This window comes from Silurus meridionalis, chromosome 14, assembly GCF_014805685.1.
Source record: "Silurus meridionalis isolate SWU-2019-XX chromosome 14, ASM1480568v1, whole genome shotgun sequence".
Lineage (NCBI taxonomy): Eukaryota > Metazoa > Chordata > Actinopteri > Siluriformes > Siluridae > Silurus > Silurus meridionalis.
In genome coordinates, this window is record NC_060897.1 from 23,912,935 (window position 1) to 23,927,934 (window position 15,000).

Below are 15,000 nucleotides of genomic sequence, written 5' to 3' on the forward strand. Positions count from 1 at the left end.
GACTATGGACTAAATACACACACACACGCACGCACACACACACACACACACACACACACACACACACACACACACACACACACACACAATGCCTTTAGTTCTTTATTCATCTCCTCTGTATAAACAGCACTAAGAAACAGGTATATATTTGATTGATTGTTTCTGGTTACCTCCTCATGCCATGGTTTAAGTGCTTTGGGTGTTTTGTGTATTTTTAAGTCTTCAGCAGATCATGTTTGTGTATCTTCATGGCATTACACACTTCTAATTGGTTTTTCTCCTTGACCCGAGTCCCTCACTCCATTTGAGTACATGATTCTGGCCACCATCATCGCCAACTGCATCGTTCTGGCACTGGAGCAACATCTCCCTGATGGAGACAAGACACCCATGTCCGAGCGCCTGGTTAGTCTCCTCTCTCTCTCTCTCTCTCTCTCTCTCTCTCTCTCTCTCTCTGTGTTTGTGTGTAACAGATATTGTAGCTAAGAATGTTGTTTTGTCCTTGTACATCTTTCCTCAGGTATTCTGTAGCTGTAATAAAGAAAAGTTCTTCATTATCTTCAACCATTCTTATTAGATTTCTTTTTGTGAACATGCCAGTGTTTATTAGAACTCGAGGTTCTAGCATTTCTAGTATTCCTTCTTTTTGCTTAATTCTCTCTCTCTCTCTCTCTCTCTCGTTTAGGATGACACAGAACCTTATTTCATTGGCATCTTCTGCTTTGAGTCTGGCATTAAGATTCTGGCTCTGGGCTTCGCCTTCCATAAAGGCTCCTACCTCCGAAATGGCTGGAATGTCATGGATTTTGTGGTGGTGCTGACTGGGTGAGTCCAACAAACAAACAAACGCACACACACACACACACACACACACACACACACACACACACACACACACACACACAGTGTTACTCTCTGGAGCTAAGATGAAAATGAACAAATAGAACATCGTATTGAAATAGTGAGAAATGATTAAAGTTGTAGATTTTGAGTAAAAGTTGAATTTTGGGCTTTGGTTTCTATTTGAAGTGACAGGATTTATTTAGTGAACTGAAACTTTATGCAGTTGAAGTGTCACATGGTGTCAGTAAAAACACTCTCGGTCCTGGAAGAAGTTTATTGGAGAATGATCACACAGTGTGATGAAAAGCATGCAGAGATCAACACAAGTCCTGGAGTTCTAGTGTTGGATGGAATCAGTCGGGGTTTGGGTAAGAAATCTTAAGCTGCTCTTATACGAGGTACAGTTCACCTCCATGTCCACAAAACCTAAATACCTTCACAACACCTTAACACTTTCACAACATTTAAACACCTCCACAACACCTAAACACCACCACAAAATCTAAATACCTTTCCAACACCGAAATACCTCCACAACACCTTAATATCTCCACAAAACCTGAATACCTTTCCAACACCGAAATACCTCCACAACACCTCCACACCTCCACAACACCTAAATACCTCCACAACACCTTAATATCTCCACAACACCTAAACACCTCCACAACACCTAAACACCTCCACAACACCTAAACACCTCAACAACACCTAAGCACCTCCACAACACCTAAACACATCCACAACATCTAAAACCTTTCCAACACATAAACAGTTTCACAACACCTAAACACCTCCAAAACACCTAAACACCACAGCAACACGTTAACACCCCAGCAACACGTAAATAACTCCACAACACCTAAACACCTCCACAACACCTAAATACCTACACAACACCTAAATATCTCCACAACACCTAAACACCTCTACAACACCTAAATGCCTCTACAACACCTAAATACCTCCACAACACCTAAACACCTCCACAACACCTAAATACCTACACAACACCTAAATATCTCACAACACATAAACACCTCCACAACACCTAAATGCCTCTACAACACCTAAATGCCTCCACAACACATAAACACCTCCACAACACCTAAACACTCCAGCAACACCTAAACACCTCCACAACACCTAAACACCTCCACAACACCTAAACACCTCAAAACACCTAAGCACCTCCACAACACCTAAACACATCCACAACATCTAAAACCTTTCCAACACATAAACAGCTCCACAACACCTAAATACCGCCACAACACTTACACCTCTGCAAAACCTAAATACCCCACAACACCTAAACACCTCCACAACACCTAAATACCTACACAACACCTAAATATCTCCACAACACCTAAACACCTCTACAACACCTAAATGCCTCTACAACACCTAAATACCTCCACAACACCTAAACACCTCAAAACACCTAAGCACCTCCACAACACCTAAATATCTCCACAACACATAAACACCTCCACAACACCTAAATGCCTCTACAACACCTAAATACCTCCACAACACATAAACACCTCCACAACACCTAAACACCCCATCAACACCTAAATGGCTCCATAACACCTAAACACCTCCACAACACCCAAATACCTCAACAACACCTAAACACCTCCACAACACCTAAACATGTCCAGAAAACCTAAATACCTCCACAACACCTAAATACCTTCACAAAACCTAAACACCTCAACAACACATAAGCACCTCTCCAACACCGACATACCTCCACAACACCTAAACACCTCCACAAGACCTAAACACCTCCACAAGACCTAAACACCTCCACAAAACCTAAATACCTCCACAACACCTAAACACCTCCACAACACCTAAACACCTCCACAACACTAAGCACCTCCACAACACCTAAGCACCTCCACAACACCTAGACACGTCCACAAAATCTAAATACCTTTCCAACACATAAACAGATCACCATCCTCCACAACACTTACACACCTCTGCAAACCCTAAATACCCCACAACATCTAAATAACTACACAACACCTTAATATCTCCACAACACCTAAACACCTCCACAACACCTAAACACCTCCACAACACATAAATACCTCCACAACACCTAAACACCTCCACAACACCCAAATACCTCCACAAAACCTAAACACATCAACACCTAAACACCTCCACAACACATAAATACCTCCACAAAACCTAAACACGTCAACAACACCTAAACACCTCCAAAACACCTAAACACCCCAGCAACACGTAAATAACTCCACAACACCTAAACACCTCCACAACACCCAAATACCTCCACAAAACCTAAACACGTCAACAACACCTAAACACCTCCACAACACCTAAACACCACAGCAACACGTTAACACCCCAGCAACAAGTAAATAGCTCCACAACACCTAAACACCTTCACAACACCCAAATACCTCCACAACACATAAAAACCTCCACAAAACCTAAACACCTCCACAACATCTAATTACCGTTACAAAATCGAATTACCCCATGTGTGTGTGAGGGTGTGTGTGTGTGTGTGTGTGTGTGTGTGTGTGTGTGTGTGTGTGTGTGTGTGTGTGTGTGTGTGTGTGTGTGTGTGTGTGTGAGGGGGTGAGTGTACATGTTTGTGGTGTGTGAGGTGTGTGTGGGAGAGGTGTGTGTGAGGAGTGTGGGTGAGTGTGAGGGGGTGAGTGTACGTGTTTGTGGTGTGTGAGGTGTATGTTTGAGTGTGTGTGTGTGAGGGCTGTGTGTGATGTGTGTGAGGGAGGTGTGTGTGTGTGTGTGTGTGTGGGGGGTTGGTTGATGGGTGTGTGTGAGAATGATGATGATAATTGTGATGATGATGATGATGATGGTGTTGGGGATGATTGTGATGATGATGGTGTTGGGGATGATTGTGGTGATAATGATGGTGTTGAGGATGATTGTGGTGATGAGGATGATGATGATGTTGGGGATAATTGTGATGATGATAGTGTTGGGGATGAGTGTGATGACGGTGTTAGGAATGATTGTGGTGATAATGATGGTGTTGGGGATGATTGTGGTGATGAGGATGATGATGGTGTTGGGGATAATTGTGATGATGATGATGGTGTTGGGGATGATTGTGGTGATAAAGATGGTGTTGGGGATGATTGTGGTGATGATGGTGTTGGGGATGATTGTGATGATGATGATGGTGTTGGGAATGATTGTGGTGATAATGATGGTGTTGGGGATGATTGTGGTGATGAGGATGATGATGTTGGGGATAATTGTGATGATGATGATGGTGTTGGGGATGATTGTGGTCATAATGATGGTGTTGGGAATGATTGTGGTGATGAGGATGATGATGGTGTTGGGGATGATTGTGGTCATAATGATGGTGTTGGGAATGATTGTGGTGATGAGGATGATGATGTTGGGGATAATTGTGATGATGATGATGGTGTTGGGGATGATTGTGGTGATGAGGATGATGATGATGTTGGGGATAATTGTGATGATGATGATGGTGTTGGGGATGATTGTGGTGATGAGGATGATGATGATGTTGGGGATAATTGTGATGATGATGATGGTGTTGGGGATGATGATGATGAAGGGATGTGTTGTGGATGTATTTAGGTGTTGTAGAGTTGTTCAGGTGTTATTGAGGTGTTTAGGTGTTGTGGATATGTTTTATGAGCAAAATAAACAACAAAATTCCAATTGTTATTGATTTTGTTCTGGCTGTTTCCCAATAAAAACCTGGGATGTGTGTGTGTCTGTATGTGCGTGCGCGCGCATTAAATGCACTGTTTACAGCACTCTGTCTGTAAGTAGGTCAGTCAGTGTGTGTGTGTGTGTGTGTGTGTGTGTGTGTGTGTGTGTGTGTGTGTGTGTGTGTCCCTCTGCAGGACTGTAGCCATTTTCTCGATGTTAATGTCATTGTGCAGTTCAGCTGAATAAAACAGTCTGTGTTTTCTCATGTGCAGAGAGAGATAGAGAGAGAGAGAGAGAGAGAGAGAGAGGTAGTGGATTCTGGGGAAGAGTCATGAGATCAGAAAAGAGAGAAATGAGTGCAAGCAAGCGAATGAAAAAGCAGGAGTTGCTGCAGTAACCTGCTTTTCACTGCTGCAGATGATCGATCATCTACTACAGTTCTCTCTCTCTGCGCATGCGCGGGGGAAGGGTGAGCGTGGCGAGTAGAGCACGAGAGTGGTTGCCAATTTTTTTTGCCGTTTTTTCGGCGTTTCTTCACAACTTTTTCCTTAAACATCTAGGACATATTTTGTGTGTGTGTGTGTGTGTGTGTGTGTGAGTGTGTGAGTGAGTGAGTGAGTGAGAGTGTTTAGCATGGCGTCTTCAAATGCGAGGGTGTTTGAAAGTTTGACTCGCCGGCACGATGTGCGGGTGGTGTGTGGTGTGAGTGTAGAGGAGTGAGTGTGTGTGTGGTGCGAGTGTAGAGGAGTGTGTGTGTGTGGTGTGAGTGTAGAGGAGTGAGTGTGGTGTGTGTGTGGTGTGTCTGTGTGTGTGTGTGTGGTGTGAGTGTAGGAGTGTGTGTGTGTGTGTGGTGCAGTGTAGAGGTGTGTGTGGTGTGTGTGTGTGTGTGTGTGGTGTGAGTGTAGGAGTGTGTGTGTGTGTGTGTGTGTGTGAGTGTAGGAGTGTGTGTGTGTGTGTGTGTGTGTGTGTGTGTGGTGTGTGTGTGTGTGTGTGTGTGTGTGTGTGTGTGTGTGAGTGTAGGAGTGTGTGTGTGTGTGTGTGTGTGTGTGTGTGTGTGTGTGTGTGTGTGTGGTGAGTGTAGGAGTGTGTGTGTGTGTGTGTGTGTGTGTGTGTGTGTGTGTGTGTGTGTGTGTGTGTGTGTGTGTGTGTGTGTGTGTGTGTGTGTGTGAGTGTGTGTGTGTGTGTGTGTGGTGTGTGTGGTGTGTGTGTGTGAGGAGTGTGTGTGTGTGTGTGTGTGTGTGTGTGTGTGTGTGTGTGTGTGTGTGTGTGTGTGGTGTGGTGTGTGTGTGGTGTGAGTGTATAGGAGTGTGTGTGTGTGTGTGTGTGGTGTGAGTGTGTGTGTGTGTGTGTGTGTGTGTGTGTGTGTGTGTGTGTGTGTGTGTGCGTGCGCGTGTGGTGTGTGGTGCGAGTGTAGAGGAGTGTGTGTTAGCTATTGGTAATGTGGTGGGGTGTGAGAATATTGTCTCTGCCTCCAGAATGAACAGTGCCATTGTTGTTTTTCTGAATAGTCTCGATAAAGTGACCAAATTAGTTCAGAAAGGAATTGTGATAAATAATGAATGTATACTGGTTTCTCCCCTCAGTTCTCCTGCTAAGAAAGTCATGTTGTCTAATGTTCCTCCTTTCATTAGTGATGAGGCGATTCTTAAAGAGCTGTCTCGATACGGGCGAACCGTCTCCCCCATGAAAAAAATCCCCCTCGGCTGTAAGTCCCCACTGATTAAACACTTGGTGTCCTTTAGGAGGATGGTTTTTATGATCTTGAATGAAGGTGTTGAGGAACTGAATATGGTTTTCAAGTTCAGGATTGACGGGTTTGACTATAGCATCTTTGTTTCCACCGATGCAGATATTAAATGTTTTAAATGTGGTCAAATAGGACATCTTGTTCGTGCCTGTCCCGAAAAACAGAGTGACCCCGGTGTCTCCAAGCGACCGGGGCAGAAGCAGCTGAACCTGCTGGAGTCGTTCCCCCTGCGGCTTCAGCTCGGCCTGCTGCTAAAAGCCCCGTAACTGCTGCTGCACCAGGGCCTCGGGAGTGTGAGCCCCAATCTCAGACTGTAGACCAGAGCCCCACTAGTGACGTACCTACCCCAAAGGAGCCATGCTCGGCTGCACCAGACCCGGAAAAGCCCTGCTTGGCAAAACCGGACAGGAAGAAGCCCTGCTTGGCGGAACCGGTCCCGGGGAAGCCCTGCTTGGCAGAACCGGACAGGAAGAAGCCCTGCTTGGCGGAACCGGTCCCGGGGAAGCCCTGCTTGGCAGAACCGGACAGGAAGAAGCCCTGCTTGGCGGAACCGGTCCCGGGGAAGCCCTGCTTGGCAGAACTGGAGCAGGAGGAACCGAGAGAAACTGGGGAAGTGCTTGAGATGCCTGCGCTGGCAGAGGCAGGCACAGGGGTGCAGAGCTGTCGCCAGGAGGCACCAGTCACTACACCAGTGCAAGGGGACGGGGGAGACTTGGAGATAACAGGCTAAAAAAGAGGTAAAGGCAGATGAAGCTGAATCAGACAGTGATGATGGCATGTCTGATTCTGTGTTTAGTCAGGAGTCTCAGGAGGAAGCACTCGATGTTCTGTATACTGCTGAAGATATAAAGGAGTTTTTAAGAACCACAAAGTGGCAAAAGAATATTTCAGTTGAGGAGTTGTTCCCTAACCGCAAACAATTTATTTATGACGTTAAGCATTTTAGAAGAGAGGGTTCCTTCACCGAGCAAGAGATATTCCGTCTAAAGAAGCTGATAACGAAGGTCAATAGGGAGAACTCTGATGAAGATTGAGAAAGTGTGCAGTGTTTTTTTATTTTAGAGTGTTTTTTACCATTTGTTTGTTCTTATCTATATAAATTTTTTTATGGAAGGAATCCAGATTGTGAGTTTTAACATAAATGGAGCAAGGGAACACACAAAGAGAGCGAAGCTATATGAGCTCATTAGACAGAGGCGTGTTGATGTGGTCATGTTGCAGGAGACCCACAGCGACAGCAGTAATGGTGCTGACTGGGTGAAGGAGTGGGACGGGTTGGTGATTTTAAGCCACAACAATAGTTTTAACTATTCATCTATTTATTTGACTTTTATTACCTGATGCTATCCAGAACATAACGTGACCTATGCTGAGTCTTATGGTAAATAAAGTGTAAATAGTAAAAAAAAAAGTCTCTCTCTCTCTCTCTGTATCTTTCTCTTAAACTGTAGGTCTCTGTCTCACTTTTTCTCTCTTTCTCTACATGTCTGTCTGTGAAACTTTATTGCAATGACTGATAACTTGATCACCTTTTGTATTATCCTTGGTAATAATAATAATAATAATAATAATAATAATAATAATAATAATAATAATAATAATAATAAACAGATGAATATTAATTAGAAAACCCTCTGTATTGAATATAAGGAGTATGTGATGATGGTAAAAAGTTAAAATATTTGTAAACCCACTCAAACATGTTTGTGTATAAATGTAAGTGATATTACTGTCTGTTGGTGCTCTCTGTGAGCTTGTGGTAGATTATTACATATTGTGCTGCTGTCTGTCTGTCTCTCTCTCTCTCTCTCTCTCTCTGTCTTTCTCTGTCTGTCTCTCTCTCTCTCTCTCTCTCTGTCTTTCTCTCTGTCTGTCTCTCTCTCTGTCTGTCTCTCTCTCTCTGTCTTCTCTCTGTCTGTCTCTCTCTCTCTGTCTTTCTCTGTCTGTCTCTCTCTCTCTCTGTCTGTCTCTCTCTGTCTTTCTGTCTGTCTCTCTCTCTGTCTTTCTCTGTCTGTCTCTCTCTCTCTCTTTGTCTTTCTCTGTCTCTGTCTGTCTCTCTCTCTGTCTTTCTCTGTCTGTCTCTCTCTCTCTGTCTTTCTCTGTCTGTCTCTCTCTCTCTGTCTTTCTCTGTCTGTCTCTCTCTCTCTCTGTCTTCCTCTGACTGTCTCTCTCTCTCTCTGTCTTTCTCTGTCTCTCTCTCTCTCTGTCTTTCTCTGTCTGTCTCTCTCTCTCTCTGTCTCTGTCTGTCTCTCTCTGTCTTTCTCTGTCTGTTTCTCTCTCTCTGTCTTCCTCTGTCTGTCTCTCTCTTTCTCTGTCTGTCTGTCTGTCTGTCTGTCTCTCTCTCTCTCTCTGTCTTTCTCTCTGTCTGTCTCTCTCTCTCTCTCTCTCTCTGTCTTTCTCTGTCTGTCTCTCTCTCTGTCTTTCTCTCTGTCTCTCTCTCTGTCTTTCTCTGTCTGTCTCTCTCTCTGTCTTTCTGTCTGTCTCTCTCTCTCTCGCTCTGTCTTTCTCTGTCTCTGTCTGTCTCTCTCTGTCTTTCTTTGTCTGTCTCTCTCTCTCTGTCTTTCTCTGTCTGTCTCTCTCTCTCTGTCTTTCTCTGTCTGTCTCTCTCTCTCTCTCTCTCTCTCTCTCTCTCTGTCTCTCTGTCTGTCTCTCTCTGTCTTTCTCTGTCTGTCTCTCTCTCTCTCTCTCTCTCTCTCTCTCTCTGTCTTTCTGTCTGTCTCTCTCTCTCTCTCTCTCTCTCTCTCTCTCTCTCTCTCTCTCTGTCTCTCTCTCTCTCTCTCTCTGTCTCTCTCTGTCTGTCTTTCTCTGTCTCTCTCTGTCTGTCTCTCTCTCTCTCTCTCTCTCTCTCTCTCTCTCTCTCTCTCTCTTTCTCTGTCTGTCTCTCTCTCTCTCTCTCTCTCTCTCTGTCTTTCTCTGTCTCTCTCTCTCTCTGTCTTTCTCTGTCTGTCTCTCTCTGTCTTTCTCTGTCTGTCTCTCTCTCTCTCTTTGTCTTTCTCTGTCTCTGTCTCTCCTCTGATTGCTGTTATTAGAAAATCTGTTATTAGTCAGTGTCTGTAACCTTTAACTGATCAGTGTTTGTAATCTGTAACTGGTCAGTGTCTGTTACTGGTCAGTGTCTGTAACTGGTCAGTGTCTGTAACTGGTCGTTGTCTGTAACTGGTCAGTGTCTGTAACTGGTCAGTGTCTGTTACTGGTCAGTGTCTGTAACTGGTCAGTGTACGTAACTGGTCGTTGTCTGTTACTGGTCGTTGTCTGTAACTGGTCAGTGTCTGTAACTGGTCAGTGTCTCTAACTGGTCAGTGTCTGTTACTGGTCAGTGTACGTAACTGGTCGTTGTCTGTAACTGGTCAGTGTCTGTAACTGGTCAGTGTCTGTTACTGGTCAGTGTACGTAACTGGTCGTTGTCTGTAACTGGTCAGTGTCTGTAACTGGTCAGTGTACGTAACTGGTCGTTGTCTGTTACTAGTCGTTGTCTGTTACTGGTCAGTGTCTGTAACTGGTCAGTGTCTGTTACTGGTCAGTGTCTGTTACTGGTCAGTGTACGTAACTGGTCGTCGTCTGTAACTGGTCAGTGTCTGTTACTGGTCAGTGTCTGTTACTGGTCAGTGTCTGTAACTGGTCGTTGTCTGTAACTGGTCAGTGTCTGTTACTGGTCAGTGTACGTAACTGGTCGTTGTCTGTGACTGGTCAGTGTCTGTAACTGGTCAGTGTACGTAACTGGTCGTTGTCTGTTACTGGTCGTTGTCTGTAACTGGTCAGTGTCTGTAACTGGTCAGTGTCTGTTACTGGTCAGTGTACGTAACTGGTCGTTGTCTGTAACTGGTCAGTGTCTGTAACTGGTCAGTGTCTGTTACTGGTCAGTGTACGTAACTGGTCGTTGTCTGTAACTGGTCAGTGTCTGTAACTGGTCAGTGTCGTAACTGGTCGTTGTCTGTTACTGGTCGCGTTGTCTGTTACTGGTTGTTGTCTGTAACTGGTCAGTGTCTGTTACTGGTCAGTGTCTGTTACTGGTCAGTGTACGTAACCGGTTGTTGTCTGTAACTGGTCACTGTCTGTTACTGGTCAGTGTACGTAACTGGTCGTTGTCTGTAACTGGTCAGTGTCTGTTACTGGTCAGTGTCTGTTACTGGTCAGTGTACGTAACTGGTCGTTGTCTGTTACTGGTCAATGTCTGTTACTGGTCAGTGTCTGTTACTGGTCAGTGTACGTAACTGGTCGTTGTCTGTAACTGGTCAGTGTCTGTAACTGGTCAGTGTACGTAACTGGTCGTTGTCTGTTACTGGTCGTTGTCTGTAACTGGTCAGTGTCTGTAACTGGTCAGTGTCTGTTACTGGTCAGTGTACGCAACTGGTCGTTGTCTGTAACTGGTCAGTGTCTGTAACTGGTCAGTGTATGTTACTGGTCAGTGTACGTAACTGGTCGTTGTCTGTAACTGGTCAGTGTCTGTAACTGGTCAGTGTACGTAACTGGTCGTTGTCTGTTACTGGTCGTTGTCTGTTACTGGTCGTTGTCTGTAACTGGTCAGTGTCTGTTACTGGTCAGTGTACGTTACTGGTCAGTGTACGTAACTGGTTGGTGTCTGTAACTGGTCAGTGTCTGTTACTGGTCAGTGTACGTAACTGGTCGTTGTCTGTAACTGGTCAGTGTACGTAACTGGTCGTTGTCTGTTACTGGTCGTTGTCTGTTACTGGTCAGTGTCTGTTACTGGTCAGTGTACGTAACTGGTCATTGTCTGTTACTGGTCGTTGTCTGTTACTGGTCAGTGTCTGTAACTGGTCAGTGTCTTATAGAGTTTGAGAAAGCTCATGCTATGATTTTAAAACTAAAGTTGTTTGTGAGCTCAATAACTGTACAGGTAAAGGGTCCTGATATTCTTAATGATTCAATGCTTCGGCATAATTTTATGGTTCTGGATCAACCAAGCATTCTGACTGATCCTCAAGGGAGGTGAAGTTTAGTGGTTGTGGAAGATGGATTTTTGATCGAAAGGTCATAAGTTGCAAGCAGCAACTGTTGGGCCCCTGAGCAAGGCACCTATCCCTCAACTGTTTATTTGTAAGTCTCTCTGGATAAGGATGTCTGCTAAACACTATAAGTGACAAAATATAAACAATGTTGAGATTTTTGTTTAACACTGTTCCGAAGAGCTGCTGTTGTGTACATCCAAGTTCAAGGACTAATCTCTCTATGGATATACTTGAGCTAAGAGTGTCCCTTATTTGTGTGGCAACTCAATTCATCTTTAAAAAGCTTCAAAGCTAATAGGTGTACACACACACACACACACACACACACACACACACACACACACACACACGCACACAAACACACAAACACACACACAGCTGATTAAAAGAGATGGACGAGCAGATAAAAAAAAGATAAAGAAATAGAAGGAATATATAGATGAAGGAGAGATTAAGGTAATGAGTAAGAGATGAGTAAGAGATGAAGGAGAGATAAAGGAGATATGAAGAAGAGATGAAGTACATGAAAGCCCCGTATGTGTGATGTTTGTTGTATTTCTTGTGTTTTGGTGTATTTGGTATAAATCATTCTATTGCATCACCCTAGATGATGTGATGAAGTGTGTGTGTGTGTGTGTGTGTGTGTGTGTGTGTGTGTGTGTTACAAGGTGTGAGCAGCATTGCAAACAGATCAGTGTGATTTATATTTTGGGATTCAGTGACTGTGACACAGAATAAATCAATAAATCAGGCTCCACCTTTTTTTGGCCTGTTACCACGGCGATGCTGTGATTCTATCAATGGTGGAAGAATGTTGTTGCCTTGGAAACAGTTATGAATGAGAACATGCTGGTTACTGTAGAAAAGATGTGAATGAGGAATCACCATAGAGGTGCAGCTCTGGGGCTTCTGAGGACTCACTGTCACCTGATCATCTGATATTATATTTTTATTAAATAAATAACCAGTATTATTTTAGTTATACATGAGGAACTTTATTTGTATGTATAATTCTTTCATTTATTTTTCTCCTTTCCTATTTTTCCTCTTTCTCTAACTCACACGCGCGCGCACTCGCACACACAAACACAGAAATACACACACGCACACAAACACAGAAATACACACACGCACACGCACACAAACAAACACAAACAAAATGCAGGGTTACTAAAAAAATAATCGGAGTCTATTACAGGCATTGTTTTTTTACCTAAAACATTGATATTTATTTTTGAATTAGTATATATCAGTGGTGGGCCGTGTATTTGGTACCCGAATTAATCCACCTCTTAATACACCACTATCACATCACAATTATAGAAACCATTAATACAATAAAAAAACACAATATAACAACACGTGCATTACAGAGAGACGTTTCACATCTGGAGGTGAAAACCATTTTACTAAAACAACAAACCCAGTTACACTCCAAACCTCTACACTACAACCACAACTGTGCACCTACAACATCTGGAGCAGTTCACAATCTATATTTATCTAATAACATGACAAAAACATTCAAATGTAAATAAAACACAACCTACTCACCAGAGATACAGACTCATAATGTGCAGCGCCCCCCAGAGGCTGTAATCCAGTGGTACCGCTCGTATTCACTGGTCTGGAAGTGGAGAACAAACCCTTTCCCGGGCTGAGACACGCTAGCTAGCTTCAGGGTTGGTGATCTTCTCACCATGTATAAATAATTTTCTTTTCCTCTGTAGGTGTAAAAAAGTCTAACTCAGATGTATGAACGTGTGCAGAGCTACACACGTGTTTTACCAGTTGAACTCGGCTGTAACAGTTTCTCCTCTGACCAACCAATCAGAGGACGGAAATACTGACGCTATTCTGGGCCAGTGATCTGCTCTGTGAGGAGAATCTGAAATCTGATTGGATAAAGAAACAGAGCTGTTGGTAATATTCTCTATGGTAAAAGTCCAGCAGTACTGATTCTGAAGGCTCTGAGCAGATTAGATTCACATGGCAGCACATAGAGACTGAAATCTGATTGGACAAAAAATCTAACATCCACATACACGTACTGGAAGCAGTGCAGCCGAGAGAAACACTACCACATGAAGAGAAGAAACTGATGGAATAAATTAATACAATTTCATGGAACAAATATTAGAATTTAGGTTGTAAATGTGGGTCAGTGCTTCTGAGAGTGTTAAGACCAGTAGAGAAGAATTTACTGACCCTGACCACCTGACACTGGTATTTATGATATGAATGATATTTATGGATATAAATTATGGATATTTCACTGGTGGATGAAAATGAATCAGAACTGATGAGTTACTGATTTATTTTCTCTTCTGAAACACACTGTTTATACACAGGCTCAATTCCTGTCTCTTTCCTTCACAGAATCCTCTCCACTGTTGGCTCAGACTTTGACCTGAGAACGTTGCGAGCCGTCCGAGTGCTGAGACCCTTAAAGCTGGTGTCTGGAATTCCCAGTAAGTATGATGTAGAGAAAAGAGAAGAAGAGAGAGAGAGAGGGTAAAATTATTTTATTTGATAAATAAATCTTTTTATTGTGCTAAATAAAAAATGTGTTAATGAAGACCTCCAAACTGTCAAACTCACTTTAAACCATTGTCTTCAGGCCTGCAGGTGGTGCTCAAATCCATCATGAAGGCCATGATCCCCCTGCTGCAGATTGGCCTGCTGCTTTTCTTCGCCATCCTCATGTTTGCCATCATCGGCCTTGAGTTCTACATCGGCAAATTTCACACCACCTGCTTTGATGACATCACTGGTGAGCTTGTGTCAGTTTTAGAAGAATAAGATGAAAATTCCTGGTCATGAGACCATGGAGGTGCTTTAATCCCGAGAGGCAACAGTGTGAAGATGTGTTTGGGATTATTGTGTCTGTTTCCTTCATCAGTATTGTTTAATCAGTTAAACAGTTATAATGAGCTCAAAACTTTTTTTAACTACTTCAAAATAAACGTGTAAATGAGGTCACGTGTGTTGTGGTGAGTTTGAGTCTGGAGTTTCTTCATCATCTCTAAATGTTCTGCTTGATGTTGAACTGATGCTGAACTGTATGTTGATGATCAGTAGATACACCAAGCACCAATCAGAACACGTGTAAAACAGAGCGTGCGCTCGACCCTGATTGGTGACTCGCTGCGTGTTTCACCAGTTACGTTTTTTCCTCATTAATAAAAAGGAACGACTGATTTCACTAAATGTAGTTGAATATAAAAATATATACTTTGAAATGTAGTGAAGTTTCAGTAAAAATTTCCCCAAATGGAAAAACTGCAGAAAAATACAGATACGAGAAAAACGAATTCCATTTACTTCATTACTGTCCAACACTGATTTTAACTTTCTGTAATGTTTAAGGAGAATTGAATGTGTTGTGTGTGGTATGTAGTGTGTAGTGGACTGATGATGATGTGTGTGTGTGTGTGTGTGTGTGTGTGTGTGTGTTGTTGTTGTTGATAGAGGAAATTCGGGAAGAGTTTCCATGTGGAACTGAACTCCCCTCACGTCTCTGTCCAAATGGAACAACCTGTAAGAAATACTGGCTTGGACCAAACTATGGAATCACGCAGTTCGACAACATCCTGTTTGCTGTTCTTACCGTGTTCCAGTGCATCACTATGGAAGGCTGGACAGATCTTCTGTACTATGTGAGTCACAGTTTCGTCTATCAGACTTCCTGTAGCTGAGGTGGCTCTAGATCTCAGTTAAATGTAATGATACAGAAAA

The 15,000-nt window shown here is 43.3% G+C and overlaps 1 protein-coding gene across 1 annotated transcript in view; it reads left to right on the forward strand.

Annotated features, from left to right (window-relative positions):
• The window catches only part of cacna1aa (calcium channel, voltage-dependent, P/Q type, alpha 1A subunit, a), a 61,987-nt gene that overhangs the window by 9,842 nt on the left and 37,145 nt on the right, over window positions 1-15,000 (forward strand). Inside the window, 5 exon segments of the mRNA XM_046866167.1 lie at window positions 300-405; window positions 686-825; window positions 13,642-13,733; window positions 13,883-14,035; window positions 14,734-14,921. Of these exon segments, the coding sequence (XP_046722123.1) occupies window positions 300-405; window positions 686-825; window positions 13,642-13,733; window positions 13,883-14,035; window positions 14,734-14,921 (679 nt within the window).